The sequence below is a fragment of the Vipera ursinii genome, assembly GCF_947247035.1.
Source record: "Vipera ursinii genome assembly, chromosome: 8".
In the NCBI taxonomy this organism is placed as follows: Eukaryota; Metazoa; Chordata; class Lepidosauria; order Squamata; family Viperidae; genus Vipera; species Vipera ursinii.
Genome location: NC_139519.1, coordinates 13,109,687 through 13,131,644, shown reverse-complemented (window position 1 = coordinate 13,131,644; position 21,958 = coordinate 13,109,687). Strand labels below are relative to the sequence as shown.

The 21,958-nt window shown below is 39.9% G+C and overlaps 1 protein-coding gene across 1 annotated transcript; it reads left to right on the top strand.

Moving 5' to 3' along the window:
• Nucleotides 1-68: 68 nt before the first annotated feature.
• Nucleotides 69-21,842, top strand: DDHD2 (DDHD domain containing 2). The gene is given in 17 exon segments (XM_083368143.1): nt 69-131; nt 979-1,063; nt 2,566-2,784; nt 3,693-3,883; nt 5,858-5,947; nt 8,171-8,291; nt 8,894-8,983; nt 11,600-11,732; nt 12,350-12,558; nt 13,892-13,959; nt 14,890-15,012; nt 15,694-15,789; nt 17,589-17,705; nt 18,431-18,586; nt 20,610-20,712; nt 21,362-21,495; nt 21,498-21,842. Coding segments are annotated over 15 exon segments (1,896 nt in total). The 5' UTR covers nt 69-131; nt 979-1,063; nt 2,566-2,573; the 3' UTR covers nt 21,552-21,842.
• The last annotated feature ends 116 nt before the right edge of the window (nt 21,843-21,958 follow it).

Here is a 21,958-nt window from a genome sequence, read left to right as displayed (position 1 = left end):
CTGCGGGCGTTCCCGAGGCCCGGCGTTCGCCCGCCCACTCGCCCTCAACCGCCGCCGCGCCTGTCAGTAGCCGCGGCGGCCGTGGCGGTGAGGAGACGGCGAGGCCTGCTGCTCGGCCTGTCGCGAGCCGGGTGAGGCGGCGGGGCCGAGAGGCTAGTCTGGCGCTGGAGAGGGGAAAAAAAACAAAAAAAAAACAGATGACTGGCGGGGGCGGGAAGAAGAGGCGGTGGGGGGGAAAGTTATACCTTCTCCGGGTTGGCGCTTTCAGACGTTCGCAGGGATGCGTGTCGGAAGGGATGCGGCTCTCCTCCGACCGGAAGGGGCAGGACACGTGGGGTGGCGACCTTGGAGGATGGGGTGGAGGTCCCGGGAGATGCTGGTTAGGGGCAAAGTGTAAGAGAGAGAGAGAAAGAGAGTCAAACCCATCCAGCTCTTCCCAGGGACCATTCCACGGATTCCTTTGATTTTGCCCAGGCGTAAAGGAGATGCCTCTGGCTTGATTTAGCCTGGTAATTGGCATGGCATTTAACTCTTGCCTTTTTGGGGGGCAGGGGGGAGCTCGGGGGGGCCTCACCTGGAGACCCCAGCCCTCCTCCTGGCCTCTGAGAGCTGGGCTGCGGGGCAGAGGACCGGAGCCCAGGTCTTCCCCATCTGCCCAGGTTTGGATTTGCAAGGCTGGGAAGGAGATAAATGGGGATGGGGTCAGGGAGACCCCTGGAGAGAAGGGGCTGCCCAAGGGCTTCCGTTCCTTTACGGAAAAGTCATGGCCATCCAGTAGGCAAAGGCTGGGTTGTAGGCGGTGACCTCCGGGGAAGCTCCTCAGAAGCTGGCGGATCGGATGCAGGAGAAAAAGAGGGACCGTATTTAGCAAAGCCTTGGAAGATGGACAGTGAGGCCTTGAATGGGGCATTGGTACCATCCATCAACAACGGTTGGGAGTGGGCACCTGCCAATGTGACAGAAGGACGTTTCTTCCAGCTCCTTCTCCAGGCTGAATCCATCACGTTGTTGTGCTGCCCCACCGCTGAGCGCAAGGTCTTTGATGAAGCTGGGAGCAAGAATTGTAAATGCCCACCTTTTCCACGTTTATCCTCCTTTATCATGGGGCTGTTGCCAATGAAAGCCTGTCCTTGAGTGGGGCTGGGAAATTGGTGTTTCACTTACGTTATGTTGCAAACTGTAAATTTGGCGATTATGTGAATGATCCTCTAGGTTAGCATAGGGTGTGTAAATCACATCTTGTGATTTCATAAAGACCTGGGCTTTCACAGATATTTGGGTACTGTATTAATGCTGGAGGTCTTGCTGTAAATGCTATGGCCTATAGCAAAGAGATATGGGAGATGTAGTCCCAAAAAATCTGAAGGGCCCTGCAGAAATAACAATTATTATTTAATTTAAACATATCTGTTGTGGCAAAAGATAAATGAATTAGGCAGTTGCATAGTTAGAAATGTAACATTTACAGAAATGTGATGCAGTGAGTACTATCCCCTTTTAAAAAAGAATACACATTTTGGAAAATGTATAAATTTTTTTAGAAAATAAAATAAAATCTGTCCACTCCTGAATTTCTAACAGCTTTACAGGGTTAGCTACGTTGTTACTTTATAAAGTATATGATGTGTAACTGAGTTGCTTCCCAAAGTTGTTGGTTATGTAAACTTTGAACTTTAAAAGTTTGGGTTATTTGTAAATTTTTTTGATACAAATGAAGTTAGAAGTTTCTAAACTCTAAAGCATGTAATATCTTTTTAATTTTGTTTCTTCAGAGAAGCAGGCAAAAACTGAACAGAGGACATAAGAAAATTAACCCTAATCATTAATTTTCAGAAAACAAGCAGACAAAGTATGAAAGTTGCATTTTTTGGCACATGAACCATTGTTCAATCAGATCAGTGTTGCTTGAGTCCAAATAAACTGCCAAAATTCAGTTTAATGAAATGTTCTTTGTTCAGCTTTATTCTTTTTATGGGCACAAGGGTAATTGTGGAGCCCTTAGTTGTTAAACTTCAAAATGTTCCTCATTGCGGGAAATATATTAAGATGTGTAATTCACATGCCCGTGAAATATATAGAGTTGAGTATCAAAGTCATTTTTGGTTGAATGGTTGCTAAGCCTAAAGTGTTCTTCCATGTTCTTATAAAACACAATTTAGGTGCTGATCTTGTACATATCTAGTGAAATCAGGAGCAAATTTTTTGTGTAGGATTGCATGGTTAGTTTCAATAAAGGTGTGTGAATTAGACTCTGGTGCAACCAGCTGAGCTAAAATTACATATGTTTGCTCATTCTAAGCTTTTTTCAGTAATAAGGATATTGAGGTTGTCCATATCTATATTTGTAGATGGTACCAGAGGCTTTTTAAAAAGTGAGTCATTTGCAGTTGCTGTTGGTTCATTTGCAGCTATTTGGTATTATTTCTTTCTTATTTTTGAAAAGAAACAACACTATTGCCCTTTTCACAAAAAATAAATCATAGATTTTTACTGAGCAAAATAAGAATTACGTTTTTAACATTATATTTTTTTGGCTTGTTTGCTTCATTTTCATGTTTGTACCAGGCGGTGCAATGTCCACAACAGAGCAACAATCAACAGAGGCCTCTCCATCTTCTAATTCAAATTCATCCACTTACTTTGAAGCCGTAGAAGCAGAAGCAGCCAATAAATATGAACCAGTTTCTCCTCACTGGTTTTACTGTAGGACGGTAGATTCGAGAGAGAAATGGATTCCTTTCAGCGGACAAGATTCAGAGAAGTTGGAAACAGCTTATCAGTCTAGTAAGTAAAAATATGCCCCAAAAAGAAGGGGGGGAGAATTTTTAATTGTGGTTGTTGCATTTTAATTGTGCCTGTTGCAGAGTGATATGATTTGACTGGGGGGAATATCTAAATCAAAAGCCTAGAGCCCTTTACCTGGTTTCTAATTTTCTTCTGTTGAGAAACTCTTGTCCAGGCAGGAAGGCAGAGTCAAGCAGGGAACTAACCTTGAGTCCACAAAAAGCATAAGCCTGACCTTTCCCAAATTCCATGAATCTTTATGTGGTTGTTCCCAGGAGAAGCCAAGTAGTTTGGAGAGATTCTTCTAGTATAGGTAGAACACAGTAAAGTTGTTGACTTGGACCTTTCATGAGTGGATCTGATGGCTTGCATTTGGCACTTCAGCTTTACTCAGCGTGGCCAGTTATCACAAGTGATAGCAACTAAAGTCCACCAACAGATGGTGACTGTATCTTCTCTCCCTTGTGCATGGTCCATGTCTACACTGTATCACAAATGCATCAAAATAAATAAACCCCAGTTATGAGCTATAGATATTCTCAGGCTAGATCAGCCATCATTTAAACTGGAAATCTACAATATATTATATATAAAATTAGTGTTTCCAGGGCATAAAGAAAGGTGGAGATGACTAGACTAATGCAATTATAGGCCCCAGTGGAGGGACAAGCCATTTGCCACTTGCCTTCTGATGTATTTTTCGTAAATATCCAGTGTATTTACATTTTTCCCATCCATCTACATAATGTGTCTTCTAAAAATAATAATAATATGGTTGACAACTATGAATTTTGTCTTAGAGGTCCTCCACATGCCCACATTTTTGTGTTCAGTTTCAGCTTTTTCCTTTTAACAAAGTCCTATTGATAGTACACAGCTAGTTTCATGCTAGCCCTTGTGTTCTGTAGGCAAGCATTGCAAGGAGCTGATTGTGCAAACCGAAGGGGGCCGTTACGACGTCCACTTAAAGAAGAGGGTGCGCTATGCTGTGTACTGGGAAGAAGCTGAATCGGAAGTAAGACGCTGTACTTGGTTTTATAAGGGCGACAAAGACAACAGATATATTCCATATCCTGAAAACTTCAGCGAACAGTTAGAGGTAAACGTTGATAAGAACATGAGTCATATTCTTGACTGCATCACTTTTATTTCTGGTAAATCTTTCTGATTTCCTTGGGAATGCCCTTCACACTTTCCTGGGAGCTGACCATGGGGGTCATTATGATGTCATTTGGAAATATAAATATCAGTCAAGAAGTTTCCATTGGAGTCATGTGTGGGCTACTTCTCCTTGTGATACTTTCCCAGTGTAAATTCATCCTGCCACACGTTCTCACTTCCCTGAAAAGAAAATAACATTTGTTCCACAGACTAAATGGTGACATCTGTCATGTCTGTTTATTTTGTTAAGTCGGGTAGCAATAGCACTTAGACTTATATACCACTTTATAGTGCTTTACAGCCCTCTCTAAGCGGTTTACAGAATCAGCATATTGCCTCCAACAATCTGGGTCCTCATTTCACTGACTTTGAAAGGATGGAAAGCTGAGTCAACCTTGAGCCAGTCAGTATTAAACTCATAGCTGTGGGCAGAATGAGCCTTCAATACGCATTCTAACCACTGCACCACCATGGCTCTCTAGTGGACAAATAACTGGGCATCAATAAATCAACAAAAGTGCTACCCTGAACCAAATCAGGATCCCTCCAAGGACTGTTCTTTTAAATTCTAAAATATTTTACTAACTGTTTAGTTTTGGAGGCCTCATTCATGAATTGGCTGTTTTGGATCTAATTTAGTCCTTGCTCATTCAGTTTTTTCTGATCCAAAGGGCACTGAGGAGGCCCTTTCAAATTGAAATATTTGGATTGTATGAGAGCTGCCTCTTGAGCAGTCCTCTCCCATCACCTTGGAGCAGTTGGATCCTCTTCCTTAGTTATTGGTAGCTTCCCTTCTCTTTGTTTCTTGACCAAGGGGATTTGGCATTATCTGCAAATGCCTTTTTTAAAAAAAACCACTTGACTTTGCAAGATACCTTGCCCTTCTGCTTCGTTTTTTAGAACCTAACCTATGCTAACCATCACACTGCAAGGAATAATATGTGGCTTACTTGATAGGCCTGTCTACCTGAGGGTGGATCATACTACAGTTTCTTGTTGCATTATGTTCTTTGCGTACCTTTTTCCTTACAAAGTAGCTGCTTCATTCTGGATATTTGTTTGGAAGCGAGGACAAGTCTACCCAAGTCCTTTGAGAGGAAAATGACATATTAGGACAAATTCATTGTGGTGAATTTAATTAAGAACTGTAGGTAACATTAAGAGATACACATTTTTCTCCATTAATCCTCACTTAGTTATATATTATTCCTAGACACTAATTGTATTCTGGATGGGCATTATAGTTTCAGAAATGCTTATGTTACCTCCATCAGCTGAGTTCAAACAGAAACATTTGTGTGATTGTAGGCAGTAAATTTTTGTAGTATGTTCCAGCTGGAAACTGAAAGCATGTAAATCTGACTAGTGGATTCTGATATCTAATGATATGAAGCTGAACCAAAAAGCTTAAGTCTTATATTTTGGGACTCAAAATATAAATTGCTTCCAAAGTAATTAAGGTGAAATCAATCCATTTGAAATAGTTAATTTCTACAAACCAAAAAATAAGTAATAATTTCCAGAGAATTTTCTTGATTCATGAAGAATATCTTGTTACGTCTAACCATGCATATGGTGGAAAAGGACATGCAACAGTTTTTCTTTTTATTTTTTTTTTAACTGTAGCTGTAGTCTTGAAACATACACCAAACCTTATTAGAGAGCATTGCAGTGGAAAACAAGGCTTCCATTCCATTCCATTCCATTCCATTCCATTCCAGTGTCTCTGCAGATATCTTCTGTTTAACTTGTGAATGTGTAGAGAATGGTATGAGAGTCATTTGTGACACTTTTGGCTTTATATAATTATTTAGAGTAGTCAACTCTGAGTAAAATTTACACAGATTTTTATAATGTAAATAAAAAATATATGTCGACTCTCAAAAGTATTTTATTTTGGCTTCCTTTGAAGGACACTTATATGATTTGTGTGACCTTAGATGAATGGAAGAAGAAATTGGAATCTCCAAATAGAGAAGTAATCATATTACATAACCCAAAGGTATGGTAAGGTGGATGGTTTTGTTTTCCCAAGAAACATGTTGCTTGTTTTTTAATAATTTGAATTGTGTTAAGGAAACTTCTGAAAGTTTCCTTAAAACAACACAAGCTTTTGTCTGTCGAAGGAATAGCTCTGGGGCGGGAGGGGAGAATTTTCCTCTGCATAGGCCAAGAGATATTTTATTTCCTTTAGGAAACATCTGTTAATGGTCTGTGATGTTGCCCAAGCTCATCAAGTTTTCCAGTTGCAGTTAACAAGCTTAGAAATGCATGTTAGAATTACATCTGGCTGTTTATAGAGGTATTGTAAGAAAAGTAGAAGGAAAATGTTCTCTGAGTTCTTGAAGGAGGTCTTTCGTGAGTGTACATGCTACATTAAATTCAAATTTAATTAAATTATTTTTTTTAAAATGTGGGATAAATTGGAGTGAGATGATACCTTGCCCAGCATATATACTGTATATTTCTTTATACTGAGCAGTGAGAACTATCATGTGGGGCATCTAAAAAGGTTAAATCATGGCAACTGGATCAAGATTTATTAAAATGGAGACATTTTGTTACTCATCCAAGTAACTTCTTCAGTCAAAATGAAAAAAATTTGGGTAGGCAGAGTTAGAGAGTCGTTGGCAGGTATAGCTCTGACAGCACATCTGAGTGCTGAAAGTTGCCATTTTTTTTTCCTAAAATCTTGCAAGACATTTTAGAATTAGAATAGAATTATTTATTAGCCAAGTGTGGTTGGACACACAAGGAGTTTGTTTCTGGTGCATAAGCTCTCAGTGTACATACAAGTAATAGTGATAATCATGATCATGTACAACATGAAAATACATCATAAATCATGAAATACAACACTTCATAAATCATAAGATGCAACACTTAGTGATAGTCATAGAGTACTAGCTAAGCAAATAACATAAATCATACTAGGGTACCAAAAACCCCCAATATAAATTGTAGGATACAAGTAGCAAAGTTATAGCCATAAGAAGATAAGGATAGGTAATAGGAAAGATGAGGAGTATCATAGTAATACATCTTTACTAGTATTTTGACAGTGTTGTAGGAATTAATTGTTAAGCAGAATGATGGCATGGGAAAAAAAACTATCTTTATGTCTAGTCATTCTGGTGTGCAATGCCCTGTACCGTCATCTTGAGGGAAGAAGTTGAAATAGTTATAACTAAGTTAACATTTACAAATGAAGCATCTTTATCCTCTCCTAATGTGCCCCATATTATATGCAATATGTAAATGAAGACTCAATCATCCAGGCCAAAATTATCTAAAATGGTTAAATCATGAAAAAGTTACTTGGACCAGTAACGAAACATCTCCGTTTTAATAAATTCTGGTCCAGTTGCCATGATTTAACCATTTTTTAGATAGTTTTGGCCTGGATAGTTGAGTTTTCATTTACATTTTACATATAATACGGAGCGTGTTGGGAGAGGATAAAAATGCTGCATTTTTAAATGGTTAACTTGGTTATCAAAATGTCTTGCAAGATTCTAGGGAAAAAGTTGGCAACTTTCGGCACTCAGATGTGCTGTCTGAGCTATACTCCTGACAGTTATAACTCCTTCCATCCCCAGGAATACGACCAATTGGGAGACATAATAGGAAATGTAGTTCAGCAGCACCTGGATTGCTATAGGTTGGCTATCCCAGTAGGATTGATGGGGACCAAAGGATGCTTTTTCTCCTAAGGATCCTCAGGTCAGCTGAGTTTGCTTTCTTTCCAAGAGCTGAGGTTGGTTTCTATTAAACTTTGAGCTTTTTTGATTGTGACTCAACGACTGTGGAATGCTGTGGCTCTCTCAAGTGGTTTCTTTCCCTTGCTCTTTGCTCTCATTTTGGAGACCAGCAAAAATGTGTATTTTTAACCATGCCAGGCTTTGGAAAATGACTGGGAAGCAGAAGTTCTGCTACTGTTTTTTTAAATGGATTTAAGAAATATTTGAATAAATGTAGCTGTTTCCTAACCCGCCCTTGGAACCTTCTTCCCTCAATTGCCTCTCTGCGGTGCTACGAAAATCAAAGGACAGCATAATCGGTAGCAGGAGGCTGAAAGCTGCTGTATGGTTAGTGTCTGTGTGGCCTTGAGGATTTTCTTTGCTTTAGTTATAGAGACCTTTATTAGCGTTTGTCACCATTTTGTTATCAGATTGGGTGGTGTGATTTGCTTCAACCCATTTTCTTTTCTTTGTTTTCCTTCAAGTTAATGGTACATTACCAACCAGTAGCAATCGCAGACGACTGGGGTGTGAGTCCTGCAGAACAAGGCCGGCCAAGGACTGTGAAGAGAGGAGTGGACAATATATCTGTTGAAATCCCTCATGGTGGGTAATTATTTTCATCTTTGGAACATTGTTCAGGGATTGCTCAGGGGTTATTTCTCAACGCAGATTAGAAGCATGAGACTAAAACATTAAGAAAGTATTATGTATTTTTAGAAAATTATTCTGAGCAAGATTTTTAAGGGTAAAGAGAAGAGAGCAGAGGAAAGTAACAGGAATCTGTATAACTTTTTTATTTTTAGACTGTCCTATGTCAAAGTATAATTACCCATGTAGTATGGCTGTTTTACTATTATCCTTCTCATCTTTATACTACCTTCTCTTCTTGGTATCATCAACATTATGATTATTATTCTGTTGTTTTGCATATACACTGAGAGCTTCGACACCAGAGACAAATTCCTTGTGTGTCCAATCACACTTGGCCAAATGAAGCTATTCTATTCTGTTCTGTTCTGTTCCACTCCACTCCACTGCACTCCACTGTAAAAATAATATCAACTAGAATAAGCTTGAATATTACCAAATGTTTAATTTAGTTCCAGCATTTTTAATTTGCCAAAAGCCAAGACACTCCAGGTATAATAAGATTTGGTATCTTTTTGGAAACAGCACTCTGAGTAGGATTTGGTTCTTTGTTTCAGGGGAACCAACACAAATTGATCATTTAGTTTTTGTTGTTCATGGAATTGGACCAGCTTGTGATATTCGATTCCGGAGTATCGTTCAGTGTGGTAAGTGCAAAGAAGAAAAGTTGCTGGTTCTGCATCCCAAAAAAGGAATTGGTATGTGTTGTAGGGACAGATATTACTATCACGACCTTCCTTACCATATAAAGCCAGATTTTCCCAAATTAGTCCTCCTGTACAAGTGAATGCTATGTTGTTTGCAGACCTGAATTACTAATACAGATGACTCAATTTATGATCACAACTGGGGTCAGGATTTCCATTGCTGAGGGAGTTGCATCCAATTTTGCTATCTTTTTGCCCATGGTTGTTAAGCAAATCACTGCAATCGTTAAGTGAATCAAACAGTCATTAAACAAACAGAGCCTTGGTGGAGCAGTGGGCTAATGCCTCCTTAAGTAACAACAGCTGCCTGCAATTAGTGCAGGTTCATATCCCACCAGGCTCAAGGTTGACTCAGCCTTCCATCCTTCCGAGGTAGGTAAAATGAGGACCCAGATTGTTGGGGGCAATTAAGCTGACTTTGTAATAATGCCGCTTGGGGGGTGTGTGTAAGCCCTAATAAGCAGGCATATACATAGAATGAAGGCTACTGCTAAGTTTGTAAGCCGCCCTGAGTCTTCGGAGAAGGGCGAGATATAAATGGAATTTAAAAAAAATGGAATTAAAATCCAATGCCCCCTCTCACTGACTTTGCTCGTTGGAAGCCAACTAGGAAGGTGACAATCACATTACCCTGAGCATAAATACATGCCAGTTGTTGAGCATCTGAATTTTGATCACATGATGATGGGGATGCTGCACTACTCATACAAGCGCAAGGGCTTTTCGTACACCATTTTTTTTCCCCAGTGGTGGTATAACCTTGAACAATGACCAAAATAAGTTAAGCACTACCTGTACATACCTACTAATATATATCAATGCTTTTTAGTTGCTTTTATTCCACAATAATTAAAGGTTTAGCATTGTTACCATCTTCATCATAATCTACTTGATAAAAAACTTTGATGTTGGGAAACCCGTTTATTTCTAGCTGATGTTGCAATTATCTGGAGATGAGCCAAATTTCAAAGCAAGATGTGCCCAAATGTTAGTGGTTGCTCATTAGGGGGCCCTCAATGACATGGGATTCTTTTGTTGGAAATTATTTGGGAATTAATTTTACAGCACCTCTAAAACACATTTTACTATGACGTAAAGATTGTATTTCTGTTGACTGTGATCCATGAAAGTTTATGGGGCAAGATATGCAAAAATACAAATTACGTTGTGTTCAGAGAAGCATCAATAAATCTTGACTAGTATTGTAGTAAGTGGGACTTGAGCAATGAGATCCTTTGCAGTGCCAGGTTCTCCAAAGTAATGTTTACATAATGCTTTATCACGTAAATTTTAAATGAAGAAGCAGTTGAAGCAATTGTTTGGACTTTTCCCTTTTTCACAATGAAACTCATTTTAAGCTTCATGAGTTTCAAGTCCGTCTTGTCCTCTTGCATAAAATGATCCCAGCGCATTGATTGCATAAAATGGATTGCATAGAATGGTTTGGAGAGGCAACTACATTAGTGAAGTAACCTTGTTATAGAAACTGGCTGTACAGTAACAGGACAATGATGTGGCTTATAAGGTGGACTTCTTAGAGGTCTTCTGAGAAAATCTCTCTGTGGAAATGCTAAATTTCCAGAACCATAACTGGAGAGAAGAACAAGAATTAGACAATTGCTGCTACTGCTAGGTCTATGACTTGTGTTTTTAATAAATATGTAAGTGTTATAAACCTCTTACAGAGCCAATTTGATGTGGTTTATAAGAACCAGATAGGAATTGTTGCATTCTAGTCCTGCCTTGGGCACAAAGCCAGCTGGTGGACTTGGGCCCAGTTCTTGCCTCTCAGCCCAAGGGAGAAGAAGACAAGAGCAAACTATTTATATAGAAGACAAGAGCAAACTGTTATAAAGAAAACTTTAGTCATCTCTATGTGGTCATCAGGAGTCAAAATTGATTTGAAGTTACAATTTTCACAAACACTTGAGGACTACAGTAGATGAAATACAGAGAAGACTTGTCTCTGCGTTTACTGTGTATCTTTCCTCTAAAAATAAACTGGATCAGCCTGGTAGAGAAACCAGGAGACTGTGACTTCTAGTCCCACCTTTGGCATGAAAGCTAGCTGGGTGGCTTTGGACCAGTCACTCTGTCTCAACCAGTGGCGTAGCGTGGGTTGTAAGTAATTTGCGCCCCCTAACCCCCTCCACAATGGGTGGCGACCCGGCGGCTCGGATCGGATTCGCACAGCCAGCACTGCAGTGAGAGAGTGAGTGAGTGAGCCAGGCAGGGGCAGAGAGCTGCGAGTGCGAGCGCGCCCCCCCCAGATGTTGCGCCCGGTGCGGCCGGCCCCCCCTGCACCCCCCACGCTACGCCACTGGTCTCAACCCACCCTACCCCTGTGGTGGTGGTTGTGCCTTGAATTACTTGTAATGAGGTGGGATAAAAATATAATAAACAGTGCAGAGAAAGAGGAATGGACCCCTTATTCCTGTTCTTTTTCCCCATTTGAGTCTACTTCCGGTCTTCCCAGGAAATTGAATTTTCCTTCCCCATTGTTAAGTGTGCAGTAATAGCTACCTTGATTCAAAATAGTTGTTTCTTCTTCTTCAGTCAACGACTTCCGCAGTGTTTCCTTGAACATGATCTCAACCCATTTCAAGAAGGCTCAGGAACAACAACAGATTGGTCGAGTTGAATTTATTCCAGTGAACTGGCACAGTACTTTACATACAGGAGTAGATGTGTAAGTGCATTTTGCAATGCTTCAAGGAAATCTGTATGGGGTGATGACAACCTGAGTTCTACACAGATATTTTTTCATTTCATAAAACGCTACAATTGTAACTGGCAAGAGGAGGCAGTAAAGACAGATTCTCTGTATTTTAGACTTTTGGGGACTCTATCCAATGTGTATAAAATAGATAAAATATATACTTAGATCTGCTTTCCTTAGTCCCAAAAAGTTGGTATATTACCTCACTCTTCCAGATCTCCTATGGCCTCACCCAAGCCAAGCCAAGCCACAAATCATCCTTTCCTTGATAAAGATTGTACAGTAGATATAGACATTACAAACATTGAATTTGCAGGTCAATTCTCACTATGTTTTCTTGGAAGCTCATTGAATTCAGTTGGGTTTATTGGTTAATAAAACCAATCACAAGAGTACTTCAGTATTTTTATTAGTTTTACTTTGATCCAGCTTTTGTAGTGAAGCCTCCTTATGCTGACAAACAAACAAAAAAACAACTCAGTGGCAGAATGTAGAAGTTGGAATACTAAGAGGAAAAATGACAGTGGTCAGTGGGAATTGTTGAAATCACTGTTCCTTCTAAATGTCCTTTTCTGCTTTGCTTACAGAAATTTGAAGAGAATCACCTTGCCAAGCATCAACCGCTTACGTCACTTCATCAACGATACCATCCTGGATGTGTTTTTTTACAACAGCTCTACCTACTGTCAAACCATTGTGGATACGGTTGCATCAGAAATGAACCGGATCTACCTGCTCTTTTTGGAGAGAAATCCTGATTTTAAAGGAGGTGTCTCCATAGCTGGCCATAGCTTAGGTATAATTATTTATCTTACTTTAATGCAAAGCTTATCAGCATACAGTATGTTATTTACAATGTAATGTACTAGAAATGTTCTGGACTCTTAGATCAACATAGATTTTTTTTTCCAGAGAGAGCACAATACACGCGTGGTAATCTTAAATTGACTGAGTGGTTTTAATTAATTAATTTATTGGGTTTTAGCTTAACTTTAGGGACTGTAATTTAATCATAGTTTTAACTGATTTTAATTTTGTATGTTATGTATTTTAATTCTCCCTGTAAACCGCCCTGAGTCCTACGGGAATAGGGCGGTATATAAATTTAAATAATAAATAAATTAATTTACAGTTGCAACATCTACAAATCACAGGAAAAAAGAAGATTTAAAACCAAATGCATCATTTTAATCAAGTATTAATGATCTTGAGCAATTCATAACAAAGTCCTTGTTTTTGCCTTCAGACGATCCCAAATTCGGTCTCTGACCTCTCTAGGTAGGACTAGGAAAAGAAAAATGTGGCTGGAAACCCCAGGTGACTGCATCTAGGCCAGGGGTAGGCAACCTTGGCTCTTTTATGACTCATGGACTTCAACTCCCAGAATTCTGAAGTCCACGAGTCATAAAAGAGCCAAGGTTGCCTACCCCTGGCCTAGGTAATCTAGTCAAGTGTGGTCTTACTTTGGTGTAAGGACTTCTGAAATAATTTCATTTGGATTACTTTGAGGTAAGGTGGGCAGCTTATAAATTTTATAAATCAAAATATAAAATTTGGGAATAAGCTCTGTAGTTATTCAGATATATATGGGACAGGAAAAACTGGGCCACCTATTCCCTGTTCAGTTTAAAATCTGTCTTGAAACTAGATCTTTGTCTTCCTGGGATGCAGCATCTCCTGGGTTTTTCTGACTTTTCAGAACGTAATTTTGCATGCATTTTTTTGCCACTTGATTAAACATTCGCAGGGCTGGGAGATTTGTTCCTGTCCTTGTATTTTCATGAAATAGTGGGCGATATACTGATGATACATATCTGTATAGCAAAAAAAGAAAAAAAAGAACATAAACTTCTGAAGGGAATTTGTTTTCTCTTTTGTACAAAATTAAAAAAAATATTGAGAATAGGATTCCCACGTTATAATACATTTTTTTAAAAAAAAACTAGTTTCTTCCATTTGTTCCACTTTTCAAACTGTAAAATCAATAGTTTATTGTTTTTTTTAAACTAACAAGAATTATGGATTTGTATTTTATCTGAGAAGGTTGAAAACTTTGGCAATCCTGACACCCCATATTTGTGATTTTCCTCTAAGACATTTGACACCTGCTCATGATGTTATTTTCCTAGGGTCCCTTATACTATTTGATCTTCTCACAAATCAGAAATGCACACTTGATGAGCAAGAAAAAAAAGAGGTACATATTTACATGTTATTCTGTTGATTCAGTTCAGGACAAGCCCAAGTTAATTGATACTTTCACACTGCGCTTTCATTTAGCCAAGATAACTTTCTAATCTTCAGAAATACCATCAGTTAGTTCTGGGAGAAGAAGCATACATAGTATGGCTTTTGCTAAAGTTAGTTGTTCCCTAGTTTTGAGTTAGGTGCAAATCCTTATAGATTCCCCAGGGTTGGGATGGCATGGGAATTTTCTAAGCAAATTTTTGGATTTAAAAATTCCACTGGGAGAGGATTACAGCAAAACTTGTGTAAAAAAATTCTCATTGATTCTGAGGAAGCTTATAGTCTCTGTAAGGTGATACAGGATTTCAGCTATCAGTAAGTGTTTTGTTATTTCTCTGTAGGAAGGTTAAATAAATCCTTAACTGTTTTCCTTAATGAAATTACACGACACTTAAGCTGTTTCTTTGGGCTTTGAATGTAGTGTTTTTAGCGTTTTATTGTTTAAAAATGTTTTTAGTATTTTTAATTGTATTGTATTTTTTTAATTGTAAGCCACCCAGAGTCATTGACTGTGGTTGGCAGCTATATATGTTTAGTTAAACCCATTGAAACAATGGACTTTAAAGCTAGTCCAGATTGACATGCTCCATTGATTTCAATGGTTATGCTCCAAGCATGATTGAACTTTGATTGAAGCATGTATTTGTTTGTTTATTTGTGTTCAATTCTATCCAATTCTTAGAGACTGCCTGCAGATTTCTTGGCAAGGTCTTTTACCACTGCCTGAGTAACTGGCCCAAGGCCACACACCTGGTTTTCTGCCTAAGGGGGGACTAGAACTTTTATTGTTTATTTCAGTTTATTTCATAAATAATTCAGTTTACATCCTAAACTGAAGCAAACCAGGAGCCTTAAAAGCTTCCCAATTAACTTTTCACAGGGATTACCAAGACTGGCAATGGATCAGGAAATCAACAAATGTATGAAGGACATCTTAGCAGAACTTGATCTTTCTGAATATTATGCTGTGTTTGAGAAGGAAAAAATGGACAGTCGAGCATTGGTAAATGAAACTGGGGTTGCTTCTGTTACCTAAAACATGGATGCTGCTGGCTTTTATATATCTGTCTTCAGCATGGCCTCTTAAGGCAAATGAACTTTAGGCCAATAATACCAGGGGCCAGTAGATATGGATGATCAATTTCTTTTCCTTTGAAATTTTGTTTGGAACTATTTGGAGATCACCATCTGGGAGAGTTTGTGTTCTCTTTGGCAAGGAATAACATCCTACTTTTCCTACTTATTTATATTACTTCTGTCTTTCTTTAGAAGGCCAATTGTATATACCCAATCTTATAGTCAAGGACACCGTTACTTAAAACACACACACACCATGCTGTGCTAGAATATTTGGGAAGCACTTCATTGTTCTCGTCCTTACTCTTTTGCAGTGTGGCATTTTAAAGTCATTGCCTCTTGGGCAACAGGACTTGAGTCTGTGAACTAGGAATTGCTTATGGATTGTGACTTGGGTGTCACCTTTTCTCCAGTGTTTCCTGATTCCGGGCTTGGCAAGCTCTTTTTGTTTTGTTTGGATCAGTATGTTGGTTTTTACAAAGCTGAATTGTCTCTTGAAATTAGTGAGCCGTGTAGCAGCAGCCTAAGCCCCGCCCCTTTGCCTCTTCCTTTCTATATCCCCTTCATAGTAGAACTGTGTTTCTGAGTGCGGAATTCTTATGTGCAGGCCCTGTGCACGGACAAGGAGCTTAAAGAGATGGGGATCCCTTTGGGACCCAGAATCAGGATCCTGCACTATTTAAGGAAGAGGAGCAACTACCAGGTATGCCTTGTGTAAGCCTTTGAACCACTGAAATGTGCATCTTCGAGGACATAGCCATAAAGTTATGTTTTGGAACCTAGTTATGCTGTGTTAAATTTCATCACCTAAATCAAAAGGAATACTTTGTCATTGTTCTCTCATTTTTTTCCCTTTCTTGTCTCTACCTTGGAATTTTAAAAAATCTGTGTTTTCTATTAGCTACAGCATTCCTCGCCTGACGACTGGTCACGTAGTGACTGTTTGAAATTATAATGGACCTCCTTGGGGATACTTATCATCCGGTTCTGAAGTTCTGACCATGACCCCCTGTGCTCATGGGACTGCATGTCGGGCACTTGGCAGCCAACCCACATTCATGGCTGATTGCAGTGTTCTGCAATCATGTGATCCCATTTTCCAATGGTTTTCCCCAAAACCAGCAATAACTTCCGGTTTTCAGCAGACGTGGCCTGTAGCAAGCCATTGATTTGCTTAACAACTGGTGCAAAGAAGGTCATAAAATCAAGTTGATCATGTGGTGACCGATTTTATGACTATCATGACTTACAACCTTGATGGGCAGGCTCCATTATGGTCATGAGGATTATCTGTATAAATGCAGTTATGAGGCCAGTACCGTACCCCCATAGAGGTCTTGTATATAATTACATGGACTGTATGTATATGCTTATTTCTCTTCTGTCATGTGTTCACCCTATGCTAAATAAATAAAACTCCCCATTGGATAGTATTGCACAGCCATTTCTGTTAAGGATGTGACCATCCATAGATTTTCTAAATTGCCTGTCAATACTACCTAATTGACAGCCATCACCACCAGCAAATTACATAGCTGCCAAATGAGCTCTTCATGATGAAGGTTTTCCATGCTTCTTGGAATCATGCTTGAACCCTTTTCACTCCTGATGCATTTTCCCATTGCAGTCACACCACTTTCCAGCTGCTTTTCGAGATGAAAGTGTTTCACATGGCCCAAGAGTGCTGATCTTGATGGAGCCTTTGCATCCGTTTAACCTTTTATTTATCCCTTTTGGTTTTTCTCATTCGATAATGAGATTGTGGGAAAATATAAAACCTCTGAAGCCTTTAATATGTTCTTGGCAGAAGAGTCAATAATGTAATACAATATAATTGTGCAGTCCTTCTTACCACGAAGTACACAGTGTTCACCCCATAGACAACAGTAGTAGCATTCCAGTAAAAAGTTTTACAAAAGGGATCCTCCTTCTGTTGAGGTAGTGTTCTGTACCAGCCTACTACTGGCCCTGCAGAAAAGGCAGGGACAACCCCTTAACAAAACGGCAAGAGGCTGGAACTAAGCCTACCAAATTTATTAACATAAAACAGAGCAAACAGAGCAAAGAGAGCAAACACGAACCATGAAACAGGAGCTATTCAAACGGTTGCCTTCAGCAAACCAGCCCTCCCACACATTCCCCTTTTAAACAGTTGAGGGCGTGGCTTCTCTCTGCCTCCTTCCGAGGTGCCCCATTGCCTTCCTCTGTTTACTCCTGATTGACTGCCTCCTGCATCGGGCGTCCTTGAACAGGGCCAGCTGTGGGTCATCTTCATCCACGCTGTCAGGCTCAGACAGCTGGGTCTGCATTGTGACCAGATGGGAGGGGCCTGGCTGAGGGCTCTGCGGAGTTTCAATACTATCCACCCCCCTCCTCCTCCTCCTCCTCTGAATCGTCCGACCCAACTGCCGAACCCACAGGCTGACCCTGAATCACAACAGGTAGCACATGTTTGCAAGCAGCTGTAGAAGATTTTTATTATTATTATTATTTTCTTTGTAGGTTTTGAGACAAACCTCTGGAGCTGCTGAGGAAGGCGGAGATGCCAACCAGGGAACATCTGCAATGCCCACATGTGCAGAAACCAGTTGCAGACCTCTGGGTGTTATAACAGGGCAGGTAACTTTAATAGACAACAGCCTCCCATTAACCCCATCACGGCTATAAAGGTAGAGTTTCTTTGAGGTGTTCAGAAGGTTTAACTGAACCAAGGTAATGGCCAGGCTGTATAGCATACAGGGTCTGAATTCACACTTCATACAAGCACTAATTGGAGTAATAATTCTCTATTCAAGAAACCATGATAGCTTAAGGAAGGCAAATATACGTGTCCCAGGATAATGATGTGAAATTGAATTTGGGTCAGTCACCGGGACCAGAGATTTAGTCTTCCAAGCCCATCTTCAGGGAATTTCTTTACTGGAATATGTGCTTTGGGCTGTTCTGTGACTCACGTTTATGAGGTGCCTTCTATCGGTTGATTGATATGTTGTTGGCTGTTGATTAACTATCATTTCCTTGGGCTAAGTGTTTGATAGGCTGGGGGCAATTCAGCACACCTGTTAACAGACAAGGGGCCCATTTCCCAGGCTTCAATCGTTTCCCTGGCTATCTTTGCCCCTGCATGGCCAATGATCTCAGTTGCTACGAAAGTGAATGTGTGTCCTTGTTCATTGCAGTGTGAGGCTACCAGCGAAGTTGGGTCTCCTCCTCTGATTGTTCTTGCAATCTGGTGGTTAGCTTTTTCCCCATTGCCGGCAATGGGGTGGGTGCGGTTTTAGTATGATGCATCTGGCCCGTTTGACATGCCTGCTAAACTGTCAATTCTATTTGTATTCCACCAGGTCTCTGCAAACTACCCTCAGCTTATCTACAATCCACAGATTTTTTTTGCTTTTGGCTCACCCATTGGGATGTTTCTCACTGTACGAGGTGTGAATAGGATTGATCCAACCTACACCCTGCCTACCTGCAAAGGCTTCTTCAATATCTTTCATCCTGTAAGCCTGAGTATCTTTTCTTGTCCCTTTGTCCGAGGAGCACAAAGAGAAAATTACAGTGGGGTGCACTGCAGTTCAAATGGATCATAGCTATCTTGATTCAAATCCTATGGAAATAAATGGGACTCAGCTAACGGCTAGTTGGCCCTGGCTCCAGTTCTTTGCATTGTCAACTGGATGTCAGATATCTGCGTAATATGGAATAAGATCTTGGTTATCCACGTAACTGATGAGAAATCAACAAATCCGCCAGCCTTAGAAAAAAACAAATAAAAGAAAGCCAAGAATCATAACAAAGAGAAGGAATGTAGTTCTGTGACATTTGGCTTATAGACACATGCCCATCAAATTCTGGCCTGTTCAAAAGTATGTAACATTTGGAAATAATTAAAATGTTGAATCCAATCTGTAAATTATGCAGTGTTCTAAATTAGAAAACCTTAATGGGCCCTTTCTGGAGATAATCTCATCCTGTATTGGGGCTTAGGTTAACCATCCACTGTCCATGTTTCCCTTACCCTAGAAATAGGACAGAGCAGTTTGGAGAAAAACGCTTACCTCTCCTAATCATTTTGTCAGAATCCATTTATATCACATTCATAAATGTATGTTTAAAACATTATTCCCCCCCCCAATACGGATTCTGCCATCTCCCGAGGAAGGAGGAGCATATGTGGATTCAGCCTGCCTGAGGTTATTTCAAAGACCAAGGAAACCTTTTGAACTGGGGGGATCAAAAGGGAGGGGGAGAGGAAGAAGGCAATAACCATAAAGATTCAAAGTTCCTTTCCCCCCCCCACGAAAGGGATGACACGAAGTAGAAGGATGGGGGCTGACCAAATGGGGTTGAGGGAAGGGGGGTTGAACTGGGTACACTTTATAAAATTTCAATTTGTAAAACAATACTAAGTCCTGTCTTATATTCCCACAACCAAGCATGTCCTAGTAAAGATTCCTTTTGGACTAGAACTGACTCCAAGAGTTTTTGTCTTCCTGAGACGTGGTTTGGGGTGGGTCCTGGCACATTTGCTACTTTCCAGTCATGGGTGGAGGTATTGATTTCTGAAGACTTATTTGTTAATTGAGAATGCATAAGCCTTGCTGTTTGATCAAAATGTCTTCTGGGCAGCTTAATGAAAAGTGCAGCTCAATATAAAACAGATGTAAAAACCCAAACAGTAGAGATGTAAAAAACCCAATAAAAGCCAAGGAGAAAAAGATCTGCAATTTAAACCAATGTCCTCGTTTTCCTTAAAATAAATCAGTGTAGAAGACAGAAAGTTAAACTTCTTTAGGTAGGGACGGTTATTGTTGTGGTGTCAAGATAATACAGGTAGTCCTCATTTAGTGACTGCTTTCTACTGTGACTGTTCATGATTATGATGGTGGTTAAAAAAGTAACTTTGCAACCAGTCCTCACATTTACAGCCTTTGCCATCTGTAAAGCAAAAGAAAATTGAAGTATGATATCAAGCACATTTGCGGTTTCACTTGGCAAACGCTTTGCTTAATAAAAAGTTGCCAATTCTGGCTGCTAAAGAAGGACTACTTTCAAGATTGCAGGATGAAAAGTTTTCTTCTTGTAACAATGTGAAGTCAACTGTGGGAAGATGAATACTGCTGAGAGATGATCAGAAAAAAATGGAAACATGCAGAAACATCTTGAAAATAATCTCTTTTAAGTTCTCCAAATGAAAGAGAGAGAAAAACAAAACAAAACACAAGGAAAAAAACAAATCTTAGAACAAATTAAAAGAAACTAAATTGCTCTTAAAAGGATGGTTCAGAAGCAAATTATGTGTCAGAATTTGATACTAAACTGTAAAGAGGACCCACAAAGCCACATGTGATCTGCAGGTTTCCCACTCCTTCAAAAATAAATAAAATGTAATAATTGTTTACTTAATTGTGGCATTAATTGCTTTTTTTACCTTTTTAAAAATGGTTTGCATGCTTCCTTTGGGATTAAAGGTACTATAGAAAATGGACAGGCTGTAATGTCTGCAAACCTTTTCTTTTGTAGTTTGACCCAGTAGCATACAGGATTGAACCTATGATTGTTCCTGATGTGGAATTTGAACCCATGCTGCTTCCTCACCACAAAGGCCGGAAGAGGATGCACTTAGGTAAAAATAAAAACCAGCAAAAAAGCATTGTTCCTTCTCCATCTTACGCATCTAAATACATCATGAGTGTTCTTCAGTGGGACTCCAACTAAAGCTTTGCAGGTGATGGTATGTGTCCTGATACACTTGCAGTATCCATGTGACAATTAGGGTGAACTAGGATGGCTGGCAGGTAACTTTTCACATCCACCCTAGAATGCTGCTTCAGGTGTCCCATGGGTGCACATGCATGAAGTCACTTTCTCAGAATTTTCCCTATAATTATGGAGGACTGCTTGCAAAGATATGCATGTTGGCTGGGGAATTCTGGGAGTTGAAGTCCACACATCTTTAAATTTGCCAGGGTTGAGAAGCAAAGGTTTAGAATGACAGGCTTTTCAATAGCAAATGAAGCCTAGAACCTGGCCCAACGGGCTGATTGCAGATTCCTTTTCATTCCCCACCAGTTAGTTAGAACTGAAGAAGCTTCTTGGATGAGAAGCAAATCAGTCCAGTTGCCTTTAATATAAAAGCACATTTGGGACAACCATTACCTGGATGAATGAGAACCTCCAAAGACATCAGTCTAAAACCTGCATTTAAGTTGCACATCCATGTGATTGTGGTGTTTTTTTTTTCTAGTTAGAATTTTTTTCCTTTATTTTTCTAGAATTGAAGGAAGGCCTCACTCGGATGAGCATGGACCTGAAAAATAACTTGTTGGGCTCCTTGAGGACCGCTTGGCAGTCCTTCACCAGAACATCATTGCCAGCTGTGGAGGCAGGAGCCACCGGAGATGTGAACAGGAATCGGAAGCTGAAACCAGCATGGAGAAGCAACCTGGTTGGTTTAAATTGTGATTTGCACCCTCAGAGAGTTTGGTCACCTTTGGTGCATGCAAAGGAAAATACTTTGTGTTGATTTGCAGCTGTTCTTGGCTTTGGCTTCCCATTTACAAAACTCCCATTGCAATAAAGGTTTGGGGTAAATAGTGCTGAAATGAATTGTTGGTACAGTGGTTTACATTTGAGAAATTATGAATTTCCTAAGGGTCTCCTTGGCACCAGGTGGGGCTCCTTCTGCTTTATGGAGTGAAGAGAGAACTAATGGCCTGAAGATTGCGATGGGCAATTTCCAGGTCTGGGCATGGAGCACTGTAACTCTTCAACTGAAATTGCCATCTAGGTACTTGTGGCTAAGAGTTGCCACTTCTTTTTAGTGTTGTCTGAAGAAGGGCTTTCTAGAATATTCATGGCCTCCAACTTGC